The sequence below is a fragment of the Plectropomus leopardus genome, chromosome 16 (assembly GCF_008729295.1).
Source record: "Plectropomus leopardus isolate mb chromosome 16, YSFRI_Pleo_2.0, whole genome shotgun sequence".
NCBI lineage: Eukaryota > Metazoa > Chordata > Actinopteri > Perciformes > Serranidae > Plectropomus > Plectropomus leopardus.
In genome coordinates, this window is record NC_056478.1 from 10,463,337 (window position 1) to 10,488,237 (window position 24,901).

Genomic DNA, 24,901 nt, shown 5'->3' on the forward strand with positions numbered 1-24,901 from the left:
GATTTTTTTAGGCCTACAAAAAGGGAGAATGCACTCATCTAATGGAAAGGAAACTGAAAACCCCATCAGACCCACCTGAAAAAAGAATAGGCCTAGATAGCAGTCTGCTGTGAGACTGTAACCAGATAATCACAGCACTCAGTATTTTCATAGCAATATACAAAATCCATCCATTTTCACCAATGCCATTTAAAGCCAAATTCAAATGCCTCAAATGCAGCAAAAATGTCACTTTGCATGTAAAATGTAGGCAAATGTATTGCATTACTTTTGCAAGTTTTACATCAGACCATATGACCCTTATATCAGCAGAGCAGACAGCTATATCAGCTGATATTTTATTTATGCCATAAGATATAATTTGGCTGTAGATTCATACAGTTTAGACACAGAATGTGATATTGCAGAACAAATTAAGGCTCGTAAAGTTGAGCGATGTATCGTTTTGGCCGATAAATCAGATGAAGTTGTCCCAAAACAGGCAAAACCAGTATCGGCAGATGCGTCTGTCGAAATCAGGGAATATCTGGAAAGAAAAGTCAAAGTAAAATCTGAGGTAATTTAGAAAATGTGATGTAAATTATGTAAATGATTATATCATATTTGTATTTACTTTCATAAATATTATTTCTACTGTCTATAATTCTCTATGCTTCACATCAGAGTGACTGTTAGCACAATTTACCCCTGAAATGAATAGAGTTTTCTGATTCTGATACCACGTGGTTGCTCTATGATGAGTTTGTTGCTGATTTTGGGAGCATCTGAACAGTGAACTACAAGCATTAAAAGACGAAACACAAGATCACCTAATTTCAGAGTTTATTTTAGCATCATGACAGTTGTCACTGACCTTACCACTAAAATCAAAATGAAAAGTAGTGGAATGAATCAAGTCAATACAATCATCATGAAATCTGACATTTTCTGTAAAAGTGATGATAAATGCACTTTAATTTGGCACCTACACATTTATTAACATCCAGGACCTCGCAGCTTTCATGTATTGACAGGAATAAAGAAAATCTAAATGAAAAGTGGCGTCCAAAAATGCCGTGAATGCAACTGAAGACAGAAGAAGCAGCACAGCAGTGAACGAACGAGACATTTATAATGAGAACATTTTGTTTACAGTTGTGGCTACCAGTGAGAGTAAAGCTGTCGATAGGTCGATTTACATTTAGAGGCTTTGCTGAGACGCAGCTCAATAGCAATTAAAAATGGAATGACGTCTTATAAAACAGCGGGATATGTTCATTTTTGTTGTTCACTCCAGCAGTTGTGATCACATTAGACACTTTACCAAAGCACCTTTTTGGCTAAATCCTCTGAGATGATTGGCACGATGTACGTACAAATTACAATGAACTGAAGCCCCCAAAAAAATGCTCCCCAACCACAACATCACTCGCACAACAAAAGAACAACAAAAATCTTATGCAAAATTTGTAAACACTTTAACTAAAAGTCCCCTAAACATTATGTAAACAATGATAAATGTTAGTCCATTTAAACTTTTGTTCTATACACCTTAGATTACATTTGATCTATTTGATTACAATAAGCTATTGATGATAAAGATATTAGTAAATGTTCAGAATACTTAATTGCATGTACATAATATAAAAAAGTGACATTGTCATAATTTTTTATGTTTATTTTGTGCAAAATGCTTTAGTAAACTATAATTTGGCATTCATGAGAAACCTTTAAAAAATTGGTTTAAAAAAAAAAAAATCATAGATGGATTTTTACAGAGCCCCTTGGGAAGGAAATAAAAATCTCCACACAATGTTTTAAAAGTCATGCTCGAGCTTCCACTCAAACATTCATCTCCACCTGTAATACTGTGCAAAAATGATGGGTTCAGCAAGTGCAAGCAGCTCGGCCAAATCAACCATCGATCAAGTTCTGCAAGATTCTAGGTAACACCGGCTGACACCACCGTTCATCTGAAGCTTCAACTAAGGTAATGACAAGTTTACCCACGAGGCCAAAAAGTAAGAGTTAAAGGAAAAACACTGGTATTTTTCAACCCGGATCCTATTTTCCCACGTTTTTGTGTTTAAGTGACTTGTGTGAACAAGGGCTGAATCCAAATATCTGGACTTCACCAAACTTGTAGACTCGCGGACTTTGCAGGCACACATGGCAAGTCTGCAGGTGCAGAGGGCTGTCCAAATCCACAATTCATCAAGTCCTCAAGTGGCCTGAAGCGGACTTTCTGCAGACTTTTTGAGAGTCTGCGTCGGGTGCAGACTTCACCAGACTTTGCAGGTTTAATTAAACCACAGTTCATATAAATACAGATATAATGCTTCATGGTTTTTTTTTGTAAATGCAGATAAAAAAAACTTATGATAAATTACTGTGCTAAAATGTTACTTGAATCATATGTGTTAGAAAAAAACATTTAATTACATCATGAAAACTACCTGTAACCTATATTTTGTATAGAAAAGTGTGAATATCATTTTGTTCAGTCACAAAAATGGGATTTATATCTTATCCGCTGGGATAGAAAGATGAGCAGACAAAATAAGACAGCAGCAATCATTGTGTACATGACTGTAGTTGTCTCTCAAATGTCTCCATGGCAACGGGTGAAACAGACTCAAAGCCTGTGTATGAGCGGCTTGCAGTCTCTGCCCTCTCAGACTTAACATGATGACAGAGAACACGTCACAGAACGTATGACTGAACATGAGAGCTCAGTCCGCAAGTTCGGAAGGTGGACATTTAGGTCCTGCAACAATCCACCTCTCGCGAGATTTCATAAAGAGACTTCTTGTTAGCGAGACTTGTGATGGATTACAGAAAGCATATCTTACCGTCATCTAAAAGATATTCAATGTCATGGCTGAAGATTTAGCTGAATTCGACAATGTGGAGAAGTCGATTAGATTTTAGAATGAAACATCTCCTGTAGTGAGAAATGGGCAGAAAACAGGCCAGAACAAGCGAAAGGTAGAAAAAAAGGTCAATGATTTTTAATGTTCCCAAAATTAGCTAAATATTCAACCATGACAGATTTTTTTATAGATGTACTCCAACACAACAAACTGTTACCAGCACTCCTCTCTCTCCAACTCTGTCTAATGTTTCCACTTTTTTTTTCTTGCAACAAGTCTTCTCTCGCGAGATTTCATTAAGAGACTTGACGTTAGTGAGACCCGTGTTGGAGTATAGAGATTGTGTCTTACTCTCATTTACAAAAACATTCAATGTCATGGCTCAAATAAATAGCTAACTTTGACAATGTGGAAAAAGTCTACAAGATATCAGAATCTGACTTGTTCTACTTGATTACAAAACAGACCAGGACCAGAGAAAAGCACAGAAAAAGGCCTCGTTCTGAACTCTCTCCAATTTTTTTCACATGCTCAAAACCAGCTAAATGTTCAGCCAAGTAGTTTAGTTAACAGTAAAACATGCTTTCTGTACTCCAGCACAATCCAGCTCTCCTCTTCAACTCTCACAAACATTTCCAACGTTTTCCTTTTGTGACAAGTCTCCTCTCATGACATTTCAGAGTGAGACTTGGACACAAAACAAACCACAACGAGCAAAAGGTACAGAAAAAACATTTCACTCCTTTCCGAAACGGTACAAGACACTTGTAATCACAATCAGAGCCCGTCAGTCAAAAAAAAAAAAAAAAAAGCATTTTAGTTAAATTGACAGTGCAATTGAGTGCACCTGCCCTGAGCGATTACATTGCAACCTGTTTCTCGGCTGCAGTACTCCCACTCAGGACTGGAAATTTTTCAAAAATTAATGTTTGCTTTAGTCACTTAGACACAAAAACATAGGAAAATAGAGTCCAGGCTGAAAAACACCAGAGTTCTCCTTTAAGGCATCAGACTATTTCTGAAGGCAGTATGAGTGACTGTGCCTCAAACCTAAAAGCTGAAAACACCACTGAGATTATTTACTGACTTGGCACATGAGTAGCATGACACACAGAGGATCACTGACAGTATAAAAACAAGACATTTTGGTATATAGCCAAGCCGAACATCGATCATCCATATAAGTAAGCAGATGCTCTGAATAGTCTACAGTTTTGAGATCAATTTCAACACATTCACTGGACTCGTGTTGAGAACTATCCATGTCCAGTTCTGCTGTTTATCACTAGTGCCAGGTCTAACTAAACATTTGGCTCTCGGGTCGGAAAGGAACATGCAGCCACCGGGGGGGGAAGAATCTAGCAGGTTTTCTTCATGTAGTTGATAATATATTAATTTACTTTGTACCTCATGAATTTAACTGCATTATAGAACTTCAAATATACTGTAAATTAAACAGTAATCCATGTGAAAGAAACAGAAGTAGGAATTTGTCAGTAACGTACAAAAAAAGCATCCCTATTTGCGTACCTGCAGCTTTATATGCTATTAACTGTATGTCGCCACAAGTGTAATATCACAGGGACAAAGTTTGAATATGATTGAAACTAAAATCAAGACGAGCTTTTAAAAATCTAAAAGAAAGGACAAAGATTAAATGAGAGCTTAAGGCAGCGATTTCTCCAGGAAGAAGCTACAATCTTGCAGAATCGGAGGCGTGTGTGGCCCGCTCGGCTCGGCTCGGCTCAGCTCAGCGTGTAATCTTTGTCGTCCCAGTCGCTGACAGTGGAGTGAAGAGGGGGGAGGAGGGCGAGTCAGGGGTTACAGGTCGTCGTCCCCAATTCCCTCGAAAGCATAGTTACCGTGAAAATCATTGCCGCTGATGTCGTTTGCCGAGTTGGAAGCGCTGATCCCTCGAAGAGACACCGAGCTCAGCTTGGTCTAAATGGGAAAATAAATATTTGAGGTATTTCTAAATTTCTTTGGCAGAGTATGAAATAATTCAGATAAGAGAATATTGATGAATGAACCCAAGATTTCTTCTAAAATGTTCGAGGTTTAAACACAGGTTTATGCATATTCATTGTTTGTGAGTGAGGCCCGATGAACACCATGTAATTTCAGAAGCACTTTACTTCACAACAAAACAATAAATGTACATGAGTATATATACTCACAGAGAGTTTGACGATTTGTTCACGGTTCGGGTCAGGCGAGTCCTGCAGCAAAAACACAACAAATCCTGAACTCTGCACACAAGTCCTAATTTAATTCAAAGTTACAGCACACTGTCCTGTTTCTCACCAGTAGAGGGGGAGATTTCACAGCTTGCTGACTGTCTGACCGGTGGATGGAGCCGTTGTGTCGTTTCCTCAGCATCTAGAAAAAGACAAGACAAGCAGAGGAAGTGAAGAACACAATAAATATACCATAAATGATGAGGTTTGCTTTGAATTCATGGGTGTTGTGATTTTAGCACTGCAATCATATAATCCATTATCTCCTCAATCACTAAAATAAAAACCAAATAGTTAAAGGAAATCGTTGTTCAAAAACATGCTATATTGTGTGTATTTATGATGTTAAATTCTATAGTAGATCTGGTAGAGGTGAGTTAACATCCTCTGCAACTCTGTGTATGAAATGTAAGATAACATGACTGTGTAAAATATTGCATATGCCACACATGATGAGCCTCCTGCACCTGGAAATGCTGCGAAAGCTTTAATCTACAATTACCAATTCAGTCTCCATATTCTTGGAAAGAGGCAAAATTGAGAAACCGATCTGCACGGACTAATGTTATCACACAACCTCCATGTTTGGCGAAATATGGTAGGTAATTTGCTGAGAATTTTTTATGTGACAAATTACAGACATGGCAGATTCACATGGGATTAAGATCACAGATGAACTCTGCAATTTATTACAAATTGCAGAATGTCCCATGTTAATATTAGTCTGGTGCAAGTAGTGCTTTTGTTGCAATAGTTTCTGTCTGACATTTACAGGATACAGAAAACAACCAGAACAAGCTTCTCCTCCATTTTCTTGGTTACTAGTGTATCTGGTCCATCTCCATCTAATATATGATTTATTGCATAAATAGTGACAGTGACGAAATTTTCAACTAGAAGCGCTCAGAGCGGCCAGACGCCGGAGTGCTCTGAAAGTAAGAGGCTTGGTGCAGTGCCTTTTCTCTTGGCGGCTGCTTGCTGCTTGATGGGGATTTTACACACAGATTTGCAGACGATGTCAACTCACGCCTCCCAAATTTGATGTGACATTTTTCATCATGAATGCACACAATATAGCATCTATATGTATGTTAAGTGGTTTCCTGGAACTTTTTGGACACTCAGCATTGGTGTGTCAGCGCAGTTACAACATTTTTGATATTTTCACACACAAACCTTCTTAATGCTACCGCCTGACTTCTTCACCATTAGTTCATCCACCATAGACTGAAGGCAGATACTCATCATGATAGCCTGAAAATCACAAACTGAAAGTCAATACAATCTGCAAGTATCGCATGTACTTTTACCTCACATTTTACCATGACATTCTGAAAATACACAAAAGTGTAGCATGGGCGAATAAGAATTGCGGGAACAAAATGCTCAAACCAGACAAATCACAGCAATTTATTGCTCTACTCACCTGTTGACTGGTGATGGTGACCCACTGGAGGCGGTCCTTGCTCATCAGATACTCGAAGGCCAGCTCCAGTTTGACCTCACATTTGGACGAGCTGCAGGGATTGGTGGTACCGTTGGCTATCGGGACTTGCTACAGAGACAAAGAGAACGATTGAGGGGTTGGATTAGGGCTGCACCCAACTCAGAATTATGCCAGTTGACATGGATTTGGCTGTTCAATATGAATACTCCACCATTTGTCTTGTTTCCCATACAAAGTTTTGAAGTTTGAACAAACCCTGCAGAATGTTCAGTGTGACAGCTGCATTCACGTAATACGGTAAACAATCTAACAACACATCGTAAATATGCAACAACATTTTTTGCTGAACCTAGATATCAAACAAACGCCAGAGACTTTGTCGTATGAGGTTGCTGTAAACTGTTAATCCACCATTTCTAAGCAGAAGGTCTCTCCTCTCTCCCCCTCTGTGTCGCTGCCCGCATGTCCACAACTTTCTGTTCCAAAGAGTAGCGTGAAAGTTAAGAGCACTCACTCCACAGCAAAATCTGGGGACCAAAACGTCCCCAGAAGTATACCGCACCGCACACTGACTATCAAAAAAACCCCAAAACAACTGCTCAACCTAAAGCTATCTCAGTGGATATCTCGTATCTCAAACTTTCAATGGGCAGCCCTAGTTATGAATTGGTGTTTGCCTGCTTTGATCATCACCATCACCCTCAAAAGACAGCACAACTGCATGGACGCTTATTATCAACCACTTAGGATTCATGCTGATTCTATTGCGGACGTTTTCCTCCCTCAGCATTCAAGTTAAATGTCTTCTTGTGTTTGAAGTGCATGAAATAGAAGCAAATTTCCATATTTCTTAACCAACATCCAACTTGCATTCTTTAGCAGAGGATAAGCTTTCTATTCTACTCCATGACGGGCGGGTCGTGTAAGCAGCTAAATCACATTTCCTATCCTACATCTCTTCTTGTTAAGCTGCCACTCGTAAGCTGCTGCATCACCAACGACAGGCAGACAAATCTTAAGAAGACACAGGCTAAAAGATTAACACGGGCACAAAAAAAGAAAGAAATATGTACAAATGCAAAAGCCTTCAAGAATATGAGACGCCCAGAGACACACACAGCTTCCCTGGAGATGAGCCCTCATTCCTCATTTATGGAGCCTGTGCTTTTCACTGAGACGATTCCCTCTGAGCCAGAAACTAGCAGTACCTCCTATGCTAACCATACACACACAGAAGATAAAGAAATACAGACAGAAACAAAGCTCTGACACACACGCTAACTGTTTATACATGTTCTTCCGGATGCAATTTGAGATTCAATTCTGAGGGGGGTTGCAGCGCTGCACCAAATGAGTTGTTTTGAATAGTTAGTTGGAAAGGAAAGAGCTCATTAAAAAGACTTTGACCTCTGAGAATGAGCTCAGGAATTAGCCCCCCCGCTGGACAGCGCAGGGGCTCAGCCTGCAATCAAACTAGCCAACATGCATTTTAATTTCAGATGTGTTTCTATGTGTCCACAGCTCTGTGCAAATTAACTTTTGGAGATTCATAAAAGCTTCCGTGATACACATAATGACCGTGCTGCTCGAACACTAATGCAACACAAAAGTGAGCAGTTTTCCCCATTTCCATTTAAATGAGGTCTTGTGCCTGAAAATGTTTGTCTTTCAAACACTGGCTGAAATAATGTGGGCAGAGCTGCATGTTGCGCTTTTCTCAGCTATTCACAGAAGTGAAAATAGATTGTTCAGGCTTTCAGAGGAACTGTCTCTTTTCAAGACGACTGACTGGAGGCAGGAAATAAAAAAATGCTGATTCAAGGCAGATCAGCTCTGCGGTGGATGATTGTTTGAATTTATGCTGATTCTGGATGACAATTATGGAGATTTTTTATTCTTTAGAAAAAGAATTTGCTCTGGAATTTTTGCCAGTTACAGTTTCAAATAAACAGGAACAAAGCTGGTCATATATACATTAAAGTTGATCTGGAAAAGGAGTACTCTGGTGATTTAGAATTGCACTTTCAAAAAGTTGGGGGACTTTTTAGAGACATATTTTAAAAAGGCTTAATGGTCAGAATCTGTGCAGCATGACCAGAGAAATCCTGACTTTTAGTCTACGGCATAGACAAATCTAGGGAAGTACAAGAAGTAAACAAATCACCACAGCAAAATGATACATAGAGAGACAGAGAAAAAGTAAAATAAATTATTACATTTTGAGCCAAATCCAAGATAAACATAATGACATAATTAGAGTGTCCATGATTAGTAAACTGATCTAAAAATGTCTAAAATTTGCAAATGGTTCCTTTAATAGTCATTTAGTTTATGCTTCTCTTACTCCAAAATCTATTGTTTTCCATTCATTTTAAATCTCATCATTTTGGCAAGAGGACAGTTTTTCCCTTCTGTGCGGTAAGCTGTTTTTATTTTCTTTCTTTTTTTACACAAATGTCCAGCTGACTGTGACTGATTGAGTCTCTGCCTCCAACATTTCCAGAAAAAACAAAAACTTTTGCCTTCTCCAATGACAGTGCAACACGCTATATTGATTAATTGCTGTGAATCGTACCAACGATGTGTAGACCTGTTCAATCAATCACTGTCATCTGCTGAGCCGAGTCTGACAGAACCTGACAGCATCGCATGTTTACTGATCAATAAGTGACAGTTGAAACAGGAGCCTCATGCGTTAAACATTTGGCCTTTGTTATGTGAAAACAGCACCTTCACTCTTTCTTTCCTCTCCCTGAAAGTTTTCCTATGATATTAGCTGCTCTTAGCTGCGGATGTTTACAGACTGGGCGGTGTAGGTGCTTTCTTGTACTGCATGCCATCAGATTCCCTTCTCGCCAACAGACTATTATCAGTTCGAATCAAGGATGCTGCTCCATGTGTGAGGCTGCGGGATCAATAACGCACCATCCTTGTGTGGGCTGTGTGTTTAGGTAATTGGACTGATGAAGATGAATGGTGTGGAGGTCAGCACTTTCACGGAGCAGTAGGAGTAAAAATGAATACCTGGCAACACTAAAGACATTTGTTTCTGTTGCAGTGGTGAGAGGGGGGTTGTAAACAGGCGACTTTGGTTCGAGACGGACTCTTGCCAAAGCTGCTGAGACTCTACTTAGCCAGCTCATAGCGTCCTTCTAATATGGAGAGGTTCCAATTTGATAATTTCACAGCTTTCGTACACACAGGCGTGCTTGAAGGTGAATTCCTCACTCTGTCACACACACAAGTCCACTTACTGAAGACGTGACGCGCCAACACCTCATGCGCGTGACCTTAAAGCTTCCCTCCTTCATCTGTTCGTTGGGCAGCTTGACGTGGAAGTTGAGCTCGTTGTTGCCGGCACTCACGATGACTTGGCAGCCCTTCTCAGGGAAGTCGGTGATACAAGGGTCAAACTTGATGTAACCATAATATTTGAGAGTCTGACCTAGATGGATGAACTGGATAAAAACATTTAAAAAAAAAAAAATTAACACCTCACATTTGTATGACTCTGCAGACCAGTCAAGTTGCAGTTTAAATGTTTTCTTGTCTGTGAAAACATAGATGCTTCACACACATCCTCAACACAGATTATCTGTACAATAAGCAAAATTTTAAAAGTGGACACCAAAGATTAGTGTCAATTCAGTATCTCACCAAATGTCTCCCCTTCTCTTCCTGAGTTATGACATTAAACAATGGCTTGAAAAATGTTTTTGCAGAACATCACGATGTAACTGTTGAAACTGACCCTTTGGATATAAAATGTCATCACTTAGTCATTTTATCCTGTTAGATTTTTATATGAAATGTTGTCATAATTAGCGTATGCATTCTTGAGTTTTGTGAGGTCACAGTGATCTTTGACCTATGTGCACCAAATTCCAACTAAGGTCATTCTTGAATCCAAGTGGATTTTTGTGCCAAATTTGAAAATATTCCTGATTCCCGTTCACTAGAATGAGATGAACGCACTGTCACAGTGACCTTTGACCACCAAAATCTAAGTGGTTCATCCTTGAGTTTAAGTGGAGGTTTGTGCCAAATTTGAGGAAATCCCCTGCCTTTCTTAAAATATAGTGTTCCTGAAAATGAGACAGGCAAGGTCACACTGACCTCGACCTTTGACTACCAAAATCTGTTAAGTTCATCACTGACTCAAGTGGATGTTTGTGGGGCACCCAGTGGCTCACCTGGTACAGTGGGCACCCCATGTATGTGCAAAGGCTATGTCCTTGCCACGGTGGCTGCGGGTTCAACTACAGCCTGCAGCCCTTTGCTGCGTGTCATCCCTTCTCTATCCCCTTTCCCACTTAACCTGTCCGATCATTAAGCCAAAAAAACAAAAAAAAAAAACAAAAAACAATCTTAAAAAAAAACAAAAAAGTGGACAAATGTAAAAATATTCCCTCCATGCCCTCTTAAAATTTGGGGGTCGTGAGAATGATACGGATGGGGTCACAATGACCTTGACCTTTGACCACACAAGTCTATTCAGTTCATTCTTGACTCAATGTGGACGTTTGGGCCTAATCTGAAAGTATTCCCTCAAGGTATTCTTGAGATATCACATTCATGACAATGATACACATGAGGTCTAAATGACCTTGACCTTTGACCACCAAAATCTAATCAATTCATTGTTGAGTCCAAGTGGATGTTTGTGCCAAATTCGATGAAATTCCCTAAATGTGTTCTTGAAATATCGCTACACAAAAATGGAACGGATGGACAGACCTAAACCTAAAAACACGATGCCCCGGCCACGACTGTCTCTGGCTCGGAGGCAGTTTTTAGATGACTAACTTTTCCATAAATTCAGTCTTTGTCTAATCCCTGGAGAAAATGAGTTTGAATCCTCTACTGGATTGGTGTAATTAAAAATTCATATCAGGGGAAAAACTAGGCTAATTGCATCACAGAATGCACTGGAGGCAGCATTCTCTACGGTCTACGGATTTATCCTTGGACAAAGACATTTCAGAGTATCAGCTGGACCTGAGTGAGTCACTGCAGAGACAGAATCATCTAGAGCAGATGCCCTTTACTTACTTCTTTCTTGGAGCCTTTCTCCTGCAGTGATTTGAGCTGCCTGTGCTGGTCTTTGTTGACGAGTATCCAGCCTCGCTCAATGTCAGACACTGTCTGGTGAAGCAAAAACAACAACTGAAGTTCATCTCTCTGCACAAAACAAAGCAGGGTTTGTGTTTCCTTTGGTACATGTGGGAAAAATCACACCCTGGGCCTCTCACGTAAACAGCGCAGGTCAGCAAACAATTACACCGAAACATGCTTGCAAACACCCTTTTCTTCAATTCCCCCCCTTTTTTAAACCTCCTCTTGGCTACTCAGAGGCAACACTCAGCAGTTCCAGATTTTAATCAAACTTGCAGCCTGAAAATGCTTAATACAACAGATCACAGTTGTCACAGCTAAGGGAATTCGCTATTAATAGGATCAGAGAGGAGCACAAAGAGGTACAAGATTCAAGGTGTTGCAAAGTCAAAACAAGCTGACATCGCAATCAGATAATGGAGGGGCCCGGGGGATGAACAACAGCATGTGGCAGCCCAGGGATGAAGAGGCGGGGCTTGATTTAGTTTTTAGCTCAATAAAACACAACAGATGCAAGAAAAACAAATTATGGAATAATTTGAATTTTGGGTTATGTTACACATCCCAAGTTAAATTTAATTTCAATGGATTTTTTAAGCCCACGATTGCACCTGAAAAAAAAATATCCGATAGTGGTGTAATGTAACAAAGTAAATGAACTGTTACAGTACTTAAATATTTTTTGAAAGTATCTTTACTTTACTACTTAAGGAATAAGAAAGGAAGGAGGGATTGATGGACAAGTGTGTGTTATGAAGAAATAAAATTCTCAAAATTCTGACTGCTTGCTTTTTTTATTGACAAGATTTGTACTTGTACTTCCAATACTTAAGTATATTTAATATAATAAAATTGCTTTTGATTCTTCAGTGCAATAAAAACCAGACACTTTAAGATTTTTACTTGAGTAACATTTTAAAAGGTGACTCCAACTTCTTCAGTACCAATCTGTATTTTTACTCAAGTATAACTTTCAAGTACTTCATGTTGCTGGAATCTGGTTTTCCTACACAATGAAACCTCTTACCTGCGCGTACAGCAAATTCAGGCCGACTCTGTTGTCCATGACATCAGCATCATACGCCATGTCCCAGTAGCTGCAGAGACAAAAGACACAATTGTTCTTTACAAATCTATTTCCAAATACAAACTAAAATGAACAAGTAGCACACTTACAATTTCCAATTTGTTTGAATGAATTGACAAATCTAAGACAGCCTGTCCATAAAAACACAATCACAAAAACACAATCACATTTGGCAAACCCCACAAATGGGGTTTGCCAAAGAACATCATCTCCTATGACTCTGTCTGCACACAAAGCACCAGTACAGTCCAAATCTGTGTAATTAGAGTGACATGTAGACTAAATTACTCAGTTGAGTGTAAGTGAGATAGCAGTATCTTTTTTCCACCAAAAAAAAGCATGCATATGCAGGCGTTTGAAATGTGGGAGACTGGTAAGAGTACGGGATTAACTCCTTTCCCTTTGCCAGTAGACCAGAGTTTTGGGCACGGCTCACCAATGGACAAGTATGCTTTTCTTTTTTTTAACCAGTAACTAACAGTTACTGATTACTGTTGCAATATTTACATAACTGAAGCTTTCTCTTTATGTTCTAGTGCAAAGTTAAAATTACTGTTAAATTCCATCTGAAATGAATATAAAGTTAAATTCACTTCAAAAGTCACTTATTCATTCATTTCAAACATGGATAGTGGAAATAAAAATTCACTTTCTTTGTGCATATTAGTCTGAAAAATAGACACCACACAAACTCTGGTTAAAAATTCTGTTCCAGAGGACGGCAAAAAGTTAAAAAATGTTCGACTATGGACAACGATGCTGTCTACCATTGGCGGTATTCTCTGCTGGCCTCACCTAACTCTACCATCCTGCTCTCATTCACTAAATTGACATCCGGTTTGCTGTCTAATGTCTGCCGTATTCTATGAGGGTTTTTTTCCGGTGAGAAAGAGGTTTGAGAGAATTCATCAAGGACTTTTTCCTGTAGAGGTTGAAGGACAGCTGGTCTGCTGAAGGGGATGTAAGTGAGACGGTACAGAGTTTCTAAGGCAGCGCTGTTGTTGAATTAAAGGCTAGTGCTGGTACTTCTGTGCTTTGAGATGAGTGGGTGCCGGAGGTCAGCCTGAGGAGTAGAGTGTGGTGTTAAATAAATGCATGAATTCTTTCTTTCTTTCAAAATCTTAATTTATAAAGTAACTAAAGCTGTCAGACAAATGAAGTTAAGTAAAAAGTACAATATTTCCCTCTGAAATGTACTGGAGTAAAAGTAAACGTGACATGAAAAGAAAATACTCAAGGAGTACAAATAACTCAAACGTATGCTTAAGTACTTTAGCAAATGTACTTAATTATATTCCACCGCTGTGTGTGGAAGGTGAGTGCTTTTATTTTGCTAAAAGTGCCCTGAAAGCCCTGCTGAGACATGTGATCTTGAATTCTCCTGATGCATATACAAGTTACAGACGTGCTTTAACCACACTATTGAATTATATATACATGAGCGCATATTGGCACTGACCTTCTTACTCTTCATATTCCTGTTTTTATTCCATGAATACTTCGGAGAACTCTCTTATGCATGCCAATAAAAAAAGTTCAAATTATGTAAATTTAATGTTTTCACAGGGCAGAGGAAAAAAAATCTCCATTTTTAGCCTGCACTTTTAAATTCATTTTGACCTGATCCTCCCCTGGATCTCATACACTGGGGGTCTGTTTTTCCTCCACCTCCACTTGTTAGTTCTACATTCATTCTTTCCTCACTGCTCTACACTCCACAGAGAAACTAGGTCAGGAGTACTAAGACTTTCCTTGAGGCGGAAAGAAAGTAAACATCCTGTGTACCTCAGTCTGCGGGAGGCTGGGTGACGAAAGAACAGACACACGAGGAAGTAGAAAAATGTTATGCTGAAAAGGGGAGCAGTCATTGACTTCAGGCCTGGTTGGGAAGTAACGTCCATGCATAGAGTTTGTTTGGGTGGGCCACCCAAACAGATTTGCTCCCACACACAGATTTTTTTTCCTTTTTCCATATTTTTTGTGACATTGAGCTCTTGATGCTCACTTCTCTGCATAAGCAGCCCAGACAGTCCTTTATCTGTAACTTTAACTGTCTTTTACAAACCAGAAATAGACCAGTGGAGATATGTTTGTCTTAATATTATTTGTGTGAACAGATCAACAGTCTGTGTGTTAATGTGAGACCTGGAAATATAAAACAACTTCCACAAAACTTACAAAAATATTTTGCAAATAAAAAAATGGATCAACAAATACACAAAGAAAACCCACAAAATGTCTGTGATTATACTCAAATACCTTACAAATAAATAAAAAAGCCTTTGTGAATATCTCTCTAATATTTACGACTTTAAAAACAGGTATTTGTGAATCCAGTTGTGAATGAAAAAGGCATTTGTGGATCTTAGTTCTTCATTTGTGGATTTGTGTTTTACACACACACACACAGTTTTGAGACAAATCTTTCACATTAATACACGGATTGTCGATCTGTTCACACAAATAATATTGAGACAACCAGATTTCCATATAGACCAGAACCAGAGGATTTTGCTGTAAAACCAAAGGAAATAAAATACACCATGTAAGGCCTGCTGTTGGAGGGACAGGCTAATTGGTTAATTCTATACTCCAACTTGAAGAAAGAGTGTTGTTTTATGTGCTGGGGATATTGTGTGTTTTAGTTTTCTGGTCTTTGCTTGCGGCTGTTCATTTCCCCTTAAGCTTCAAGCTGTCAAGCATGCTTCATCTCAAGTCTTCTCGTCCTCTCTGAGAATAAATTAAGCTACTCTCGCACAGACAGACCTATCTCCATAGCGCTGTGTCAGTGCTAGAGACACATCCTCTCGGGTGGCGTTACGCCCAGGATGCAGCAACAGTGCCCTTGCAAAATAGTGCCCAGGGGGGAAATTGTTTTGGGAACAATTATGTGTGAGGAGGCAAGCATGTCATTAAAATGACTAATTCTCTGCAAATAAAATCACCACAACAAACAGTAACAGCTTAAGGTGAGTTAGATTTAAGACTTTTTTTAATGCCAGTCTGAAAGAAATTATGACCAATTTTATTGGTTGAATAAAATTGAGGAAAAATAAATCATATAGGGTTAGGAAAAAAATTTGACCAAATGTTTATTGTGACATAAGGTTAAAAAAATTTTGCAAATCAACTCTATTTGGCAGTGCCAGAAAATGAATCAACATCCAACATGAGAGTCCGAATAGAAAGAGTCTGGGCTTGTCCAAGGTGTGTTCACTGATTGTTTTATACGTTGTACATTTTTACAACAATTTCTCAGAAGAACAAAGCGTTTGCCTTATCGCACCATCAAAACCTTCATCAGAACTTACCATTTTCCTTGTGTAGGTTTTTGGCTTTGAGGTTGTTCTTTCCCACAAGGAATTTTGAAAACAATAACATGCAGATAGCGTAAGAGGGGGGAATGCCAGCTTAAATAGGCGGCCAATGAGAGGTCTAGAACCGCAGTCTCCATCAATGTCCTCTCAAACATTAGTGCATGTACTTCCTTTATCATGTTGTCTCAGTTCTGGTTCCTGTTGGTCTTGTTTAATCACAGTGCGAACGGTTCATGTCAAGGGGCTGTCACTAATTTGCTGGTTAACCCTTTGAGACCTCAGCAATTTGGCTTGTTTTCTTTGAAAAACATGGGTCGAAGGCAATGAGCAATGAAAGAAATGACCCGAGAAAAAATGGTCAGACATAAGTAAAAAGAACCAAAAAAATTACCTGAAAATTAGTAAAAGAAAAAAAAACAAAAAAACATATAAACATAAACATATAACATAATTATGAATATGAAATTCTGATCATTATAAAAATTATGATCATTGCTCTAAAAAAAAATCATCTATCTATCAATCTATCAAATCTATCAATTTTTTGCAATATGTGGAACATTTCTTACCAAGTTGCTCATTTACTTTTTTCGCATGTTTTTGAAAGAAATCGCACCAACCTGCTCAGGGCTCAAAGGTTTAAATGCTTGTGAGCGGCGTCTGAAAGCAGCACAGGACCAGGTATGAAAGGGTTAAACCTCTGGATGATCATGGTTATTATCAGTTTATAGACACTAACTAAAATTTGTGATATGAGTAAATCTAGGTCATTATGAGATTAACAATGTATTTAATCAATTATGGTTATTATCCAGTATTTTGCGGCAGCAGCATCTGATCCAGTCTCAGTCTAATCGCTGAACTTTTCTGGCGTGTCAGTCACACGCCTGTCCAGTCCTGATAACTATTTTCCTTCACAAAAGAAATTAGAAAACAAATGACTCTGGTCCCTTTTCCAAATTAGCTGACTCTTTGTAGAAGATGGTGAAGTCTGATAAGCTGCTCGTGGTCGGGCTAACTGCTGCTTCGAGACATTGAGAACAAGTGTTTCACTGCAGATAAGGAATGAAATGAGCAACACCCAGAATGAAAAAAGCTCTGATTTAAATTACACAGCAGATGTAGTTAATGTGCTGCTTACCAAAACAGAAATATCTGACCTGCTTCTTTACAGGATTAGATAAGTAATACATGATGACTCTGGACAATGAATCACAGCTATAATTCCACGAGGAAGAGGAGCACATGATATAAATTCACAGTCATGATATGAGCAGGTGGTGGGTACCTTTTCCGTAGGAGTATGTGAAATTCAGAGCTCCGCAAGCTGGTAATGGATACATAAGGCAGCTCAAACTCCTGCAGCTTCCGCACAACTGAGAGAGAGACAAGAAGAAAAACAGCGAGAGACAGAGAGTAAGGAACAGTTCCAGAAAAGTCCCAAGGACATTTGGATAATGACGGTAACAACAAACAATGAGGGATGGGAGAACTCCATCTGGACAGGTCCCAGCAGGGCAAAACTCTGCGTTTGTGTTAGTGAGTATTCAAATGTGAGAGAAGATAATGGGCTCTACATGTGTGTGTTTGTCCCTAATCTGCAGCTGTCTCATTGCGACTCCTTCCTAAGGAGAGTGTAGATCTCAGGTGGTTGCTTAGGCTGCTGCTGCGTTCCCAGGCATCAATAAACGTGCACGACGCTACAAATCTGATTACTAAACAGCACTTTGATTTGCCATTAGGTTTGTAAAAGAGTGTTTACGGAGATGTTGTGTACAGGAAGCAAAAGCACATGTTGGAAATCTCTGCAGGAATAAATACAAACTGAATGCTTAAAATGTTTTGGAACATTCTTGGAGGAAGCTGCGAAACAGCCCTAAAATGCAGATAAAAAGAGCAGCACCGCTATTTCAAACCGCATACTGATTCTTCTTGACATGTCTTTGCATATTTTACAGCGCACATTGATTTACACCCAGATGTCTGGAAACGTACCGCCTGTCAGAGAGGAATTGAATTCTTTAGCTATCCTGTTATGTCAATACTTCCACCAGCAGTTTTGTTTGATCCGCGGCCTGCTGTGCCGGATTTATTCTGGTAGTTGAGTCGTATTCAACACATGGCCCTTCTCTTTCGTACCACTGAGAGGTTCAGATTTAAACTGTGCCAAGGATATACGTAACATGCCTGCAGTATATTTACAGATTACTCCAAAGTTCAACTGGCACCATTCACAGGCTGGAATGGATTTGGCGTGAGGAGTTGGGGGGGGTGTCAGGTGGAAGACGTGAGAGGAGAACCTTTGGGACTGAGGAGGGATTTGACCCGACAGAGCTGTGATGAAATGGAAAGAAAGGGGATTGGAAATATCTTGATGTGGAAAGCTTTGTGCCTGTGTGCCACTGTGTTTCTCTTTCCCTATGACAACAAACACAGATACAAATATTCTACTATTATTTGCATTCACGCAGTTACTTAAATGTAAACAAGTGAGTAGAAACAAATATGTCATCACCTATTGAGTGCCGGGGAAAACAGATATGGGACACTGGAGACAATGTAGGAACATAATAGACACTTAACACAGAAGTAACTTAATATGATTAAAAAATGCAGCTACTGTGCTACACAGAATAAACGTGTTTTCCAAGAAACAAGAGACAACTAACAGAGCTTGAAAGATGGCAAATAATGGAGCAGCCTATAAATGCCCCAGTGATGACGTTTTCCTATAGGCCAGCCCTGAAGCCAACGTCACCCTCGTCAAAAAGCCTATGGGATTTTTCCAGTTGATTTTGGATCACTGCAGAAAATAGGCTCTGTGGCAAAAAGACATTTATGATACTGACACATTTTGTTCAGCAAGATAATCTTCACAAATGAACACCACTTTTAGTGTTTTTAAGGCCTAAACACAATTGCCAGAAATAAAAAGGTATTGTTAGGCTAACACAAACTACATTACGAACGCATCGCCACCATGACGAGGCTGTTAAGTTGTGTTCAGACTCTCTGTAGTCTCATCTTGCCACTTTTTAGCAATGGCCTTTTTTAAGACACATAAAAGCTTCAAAGTTTACAGTGGGGTATTTACTTTTGTATTGTATGCCTTAGAACAAAACGTCAAAAGTCTCTTAAACTAACAGGAGGTGCTGAAAAATGGATTTCTGGGTTTTAGGACTCATTACTGGGGTTCTCTATTTGTTGGCCTCTGGAATTGCTGTTTACAGCTTTCCCAAGAGTCTGTCCTTTTCAACTTTTTTGGGTTTTGACCAATACACCTGCCCTGATACCATTGCCTCCCCTTGCAATGCAGGAGTATATGTGTCATTTACTAACAGCGAGCTGTTTTGGGCAAAGCTATTTGCAGGAACAAAAGTGATTTGAAAGTTACATCATTGATGCTTGAAATGTTTGAGTTTTCTGCAAAACTTCATTCATGATGCTGAAATTGGAATTCTTCATCAACATTTGAATGCTGCAAGCCTTTTATTTATTATGTTTGCATTTGGTTTAATCCTGATATTTCTGCATGGTTGCAGATAGTTAGATAATATTTTTGGTATTGGTATACATTACAGTGGGACTGTGTATTTGTGTTTCCAACTCATGTGATCCAAACATTTGGATTCCCTCCAGAGCATTGTGAAATCCACAAGTCAAAGATTATTGAAAAGATATTTGTAATTATTCCCCAAATACATAACATGTTCTTAAGTACTGAAATATTCTGCTTCAATATGTATTTGGTATATTTATTAGGCATTTAACCCTTTAAAAACAAAACTTTTACTGCAGTCAAACATTTTTTGCTCTCTTGCTTGAGGAAGGCTTGCAGATGTATTAATGGGACCGTCTAGTAGTAGTCCTACATCAAAAATTGCATTTATTCACTACAGAGAGTTGATTTAATGACAACAGACTAATCCAATACAATGTTTACTAAAATATTTTTTTCTTGATTATGTCATATAATATGAAGACAAACATTCAAAGGTTCTTTCAAAATCTCAATAGAAACTTCAAATGGCATTTTTTTAGCCCTAGAATGTATTGCCATTTTGCATTTTGTCAGCACAAGGATCTGATTTTAGAGTTCAGACCACAATGAATACATTCTCAATCTGAAACATTGCACACAGCCTAGTGCGCTAGCAGAAGTCAATCGAAACAGTGCACAATTGTTTTGCATGAACCAGCCAACAAACACACAGAGCCTGGCTCTCATTGAGCTCCTGAGCAGATAATAAATGAATTATGCATCCGAGCCAGAGATACAGTAGAAACTCCGATACAGGAGACGGCTCTCGTGGGGCGATGCAGTTCTTTGTATTTAATTAAACTACAGAATATCTCCAATCTCCATCTCCAGCAGCTCAGTTTATCGGCTGCACTAACTGCCAGAACTAACTTTAGGCTTTGTTGTGGGAAATTTAGAGTGAAAGAAAACTAAAATTGAAAGCATGACATTACAGAAATGAATTGCCTTTGGTTACCCAGAAAGTTATTCTTTTGTGCAACATAACAAATGTTTTAGCCATCAATTCCAGCTCCTGGTTCCTTTTCTTTCTGTGCTTGTAAGAGTGATTTGTCCTTAAGTTCTGTGTGATTGTGGGTCCTTGGCAGCCTGATAAAGTTTTAGGTTTACATTATTTTATCAGAGTGCTTTGTGCACAGCGCATTCACTTTGCTTCGATAAACAAGACTGGTTATCTGATGGTTTCCAGCCGCAATGTGTCCAAAATAAATGAAGCCCTTGAGATTCTTGTTTTCAGATTTTCTTAAAATACATTCTAAATAAGCATAAGTAATAAATTATGGATTTCTTTTCCTGACATCTTACTTTGCTCTAACTCTCTCTGGCATTTTTATCAACCAGTAATAAATCAAACAAATGGGATATATACAGAACACTTTCTAATAGAAATGACAGGGCAAGATCAAATGATCTCAGTCCTGAATTCCTTTGATTTCCTTTTGATTCTTTAGAAAAGTGTTGTTGACTTACATGTTAAACCTCCATCCACACCTTCACGTACAAGGAAGAGATTGAAGTAACCAACAAGGTCATCTGGAAGGTCGAGCTTTGTTGCAACAGCCTGCAGAAAAATAAGAGTTTATTTTACGACCAAATTCAATTATTTCATCCCTTCATCTGATTTTTTATTACTCGGTAAGTTACCAGATACAAAGATAAAAGTGAAAGCGGACAGGATAAAATCAGCTAAGTATGAAAAGGAAAATGATTACTTTCTCACTGACGATTGGATTATCCAGCAGATCAAAAACTGCGATAAAGCAATCATACTTTACCATCTTTAAAAACTAACAGAATATTATGACATCTCACTTGAGCTCCTCTGCACCCTCAGTACACTCTGTGACCAGTCCCATTAAGTTAAATTTAACACAGTCCCCAGAATACTTTTTTTGGCCACATTCATTTTTTACAAAGCAGTCAAATCAAAACATATGACAAATGGCTGTATGTGTGCCTCGTGTTCTTTTATTACAACCAACTCTGCAGCGACAGCTTTGAAATAGGATATAGTGAGCACACACACGGCATATTGGCAAGGAGAACAAGATCACCATCAGAAATGACAAGGGTCGCCTCAGCAAGGAGGACACTGAATGCATGGTCCAGGGCTATTATTCTGATTACTAGTGGATTATTAGGGTCCAGGTAAACCTACAGGCCTTAAGCCTTTATTATTATGTAGGGCTGCCCCTTCAAGGTCGGAGATTCTGATCATCAGTTGGAGACCCCACTGAGATTGCTTCAAGCCAAGCAGTTTTACTTTATTTTTGTTTTGCTAGTCAGTGTGCTTCAGTTTTGCTGTGGAGTGAACACTCTTGACTTTTATGCCACTCTTTGTTACAAACAGCTGCGTGCATGATGCAGCGGTACAGAGGAGGAAGAGACTCTGCGCCGTAAGGCTAAGCGAAAACATTATCTACTCTCTTCTGCTAAAAAGTGGTGAATTTACAGCTCACAGCAACTTAATACGACAGTCTCTGGCTTCTGCTTGATATCTAGTGTCGACAAAAAATGTTGCTGCACATATCACCTCCACCGTTACTGCCATTAGCTTGTTTATATGAATGCTGCTGTCACAGTGAACATCCCGCTAGACCTATTCAAACTTTAAATCTTTATATGGCATAAAAATGAATCACTGAATATTCAACTACCAAATCTGATTCAACTGACAGAATTCTGGGTCCGGTACATAAAAACATTTTGCAAAGCAAAATGATTAAACACAAACTTGAATGTCAGTATTGTGTTTTTAGTGTGCTGATGTTAAGTTGTATTTTTATTCATGAAGAATCAAATTCATCTAACAGCTACCTCGATAAAAAGCATGAATATTTTCTGATTTAAGTTAAAAAAAAATCTTAACAGTAAGAAGGTCAAACAACAACCAAGTGGAGCCTTGTCAAAATTCAAAAAATATTATTGTTTTCCAAGACCTACAAAGGTCATCATTGTTGCTTTCTCACACAAAGCACTCTTCGGCATAAAAATCGACTTTGCTGACTTTTACCTTTTCTCTTTTGACCTGTTTTTTTAATCCCAAAGTTCAATCATACAGGCAGATGTTGCAAACACAAAGTGTCACTGCTGAATTGCAGAAATCTGGTATTTGTGGTCACTGAAACACACACACATTGAGAAACATTTTTTGTGATTCAGATAGTACTATGCCCTGAGACCTACTGTGGTGAACAGAGGTTAACTGTGGTTAAACTTTCACAAACACACTTTACGAAAACTCCAACAGGCTAGATGTACAGCCAAGACAAAAAAAAGGGACAACGTGATGAAACATCCGCATGTTTCTCTGGTGAGTTTTTTCAGAGTGTGGGCCGTGTGTGTTTTTATAGTCAATCAAGAGCAGAGGAGAAATGAGAGTCCTAAAAACGTTTGGTCACTTTCACTACCTGACCTAGAAAAAAACATGTTGAAATGAATCGGTCAAGGCGTCTGATTTGGAAGCCCTGACTTTATAAAGTCCTTTCATGGTAGATATGGTGAAAAGGGTCTATGTAAATATATGTGACTTAATCTGATTTACGATTCTGTGCGTAGTGTCTGTAAAAGATCAGAGCTCACAGAGTCTGCAGTGATATTTCTTGCTTAAAATAAACTCCCATGTGTCTGTCAGCACTGTTATGAACAGCAGAGACTAAATGCTTCTCGTCAAACAGTCACAAACACTGCAAAGGTTTTGAACACAGTGTTAAAAACCTCACATGATGATGACCTTATCAAGACTTCTGGCAGCTTGCATGGTTAATCAGAACTAAATCATATGATTTTCAGTTGTAAACGTAACTATAGTGTCTCTACATACTAGAGAGAATAATTTACTGTATGTGCGTGAATTTAATCTTTCATAATTAAATTAAATTATTATCTGTTTTTTCATATCTTCATACCTTCCTGGAATTTCACAGAGCCCATGCCTACTTTCATATTAAGCAGTGCATCTGCTTCTCAAACAGCTCACTGGATCCAAGCATTCAACCATGTTGCATTTTCGGTAGGCCTGCACGATATAAGGAAGATCCACGATGTGCAATAACATTGCTCAACAATGCTATAATGATATGGCTTTTGATGCATCAACATTTATCGAAGTGAGCGTAGCTAAACAGTTCTGCTTTAATTAGTACACTAACACAGACTCCAAATACTAAATAGACTACATCCTGTCAATAAGAAAACAAAACAACAAAATCAATTATTTCAAATATGCATATTTTTACTGGCCAAGTGTGTGCATATTGGGATAGACTTTAGTATTTAATTGTTAAAAATGATGTAGTACATGAGCAACATTTTTTTTCCTCATGTTATTATCAAAAGGAATCAGAAATTTAAATATAAATTAGGTCCCGACTTTAATATTCAACTATTCTTTTGTTGGGCATGTGTTTAGTTTTCAATGTTGAGGTTTATATTTTTTTTTCCTTTTTGAAAAATGAAAATTTTAACAGAACCACTGACTTTTAGAAATAAAAATCTAAATCTTTAATATTTTGGGGCTAGTATTCTGTTCCTGCACTTCTGTTTCACGGCGTTTTGTCAGGCACTCGCTCACACTCTGAGCCTATTATCATGAGCATTTATGTTCAGACACCAAATCCCCACTCCAGCTGAAGATTTGAATATTTGCTGTCGATTATTAGCCCCAGAACCCCAAAAACTGTATTCAGGACAATCTAAAAATTACTTAGTGAAGTACCAGCAGTCAAAGCTGTGTTTATGTGCTCTTCAACAGGGCACGCTCCAGCACTTACATCAAGGACGTCCTCCGTCTGATCTGAAGTGAGAATGTTGACTGTGACCTTCTGACCGTTGGAGAGGCAGATGTCTAGAGAGACTTCTTCTGTGGGAATCTGCTGCGTCTCCTGTGGGAACGACACAAAGCATAACAGGCTTTCCCTCAGCTTCATGGGTCAGTTATGTGTTTTCATTCCTATCGGGCAACAACAAAATCACACCAAGACATACAGGCAGAAAAAATATGGGCTGGTCAGAGAGGAGGCAAACTTCCAGTGGAGATAAAAATAAAACAACCAAGCGCTACCCATCGCATAGTTAACACTTCCCATAAAGAATGCAGCTGCACTGATTCAAGGGTCAAAAACAAGATGAGTGGAACTAAATCCATTCAAGTCCAAAACAACAAACACTGTATATAGTGTTACAAAAAAGAAGCAACCATATGTATGTTCAGCTATCTGCAATTACAACTTTTGTATTCATTAACAATGTTGGTTTTTCCTTTTCTTCGTGTCAAGGTCCCTAAATTGATACACATGAGGTCACAGAC

At 38.7% G+C, this 24,901-nt stretch overlaps 1 protein-coding gene across 1 annotated transcript in view; it reads right to left on the reverse strand.

Moving 5' to 3' along the window:
* Positions 1-808: 808 nt before the first annotated feature.
* The window catches only part of snx17 (sorting nexin 17), a 40,166-nt gene continuing 16,073 nt past the window's right edge, over positions 809-24,901 (reverse strand). Inside the window, exons 6-16 of the mRNA XM_042503255.1 lie at positions 24,366-24,476; positions 21,064-21,154; positions 17,344-17,431; positions 12,679-12,748; positions 11,589-11,681; positions 9,791-9,994; positions 6,516-6,644; positions 6,266-6,343; positions 5,157-5,231; positions 5,030-5,071; positions 809-4,793 (exon numbers count right to left, since the gene is read on the reverse strand). Of these exons, the coding sequence (XP_042359189.1) occupies positions 4,674-4,793; positions 5,030-5,071; positions 5,157-5,231; positions 6,266-6,343; positions 6,516-6,644; positions 9,791-9,994; positions 11,589-11,681; positions 12,679-12,748; positions 17,344-17,431; positions 21,064-21,154; positions 24,366-24,476 (1,101 nt within the window). The 3' untranslated portion in view covers positions 809-4,673. The remainder of the gene's footprint in view (positions 4,794-5,029; positions 5,072-5,156; positions 5,232-6,265; positions 6,344-6,515; positions 6,645-9,790; positions 9,995-11,588; positions 11,682-12,678; positions 12,749-17,343; positions 17,432-21,063; positions 21,155-24,365; positions 24,477-24,901) is intronic.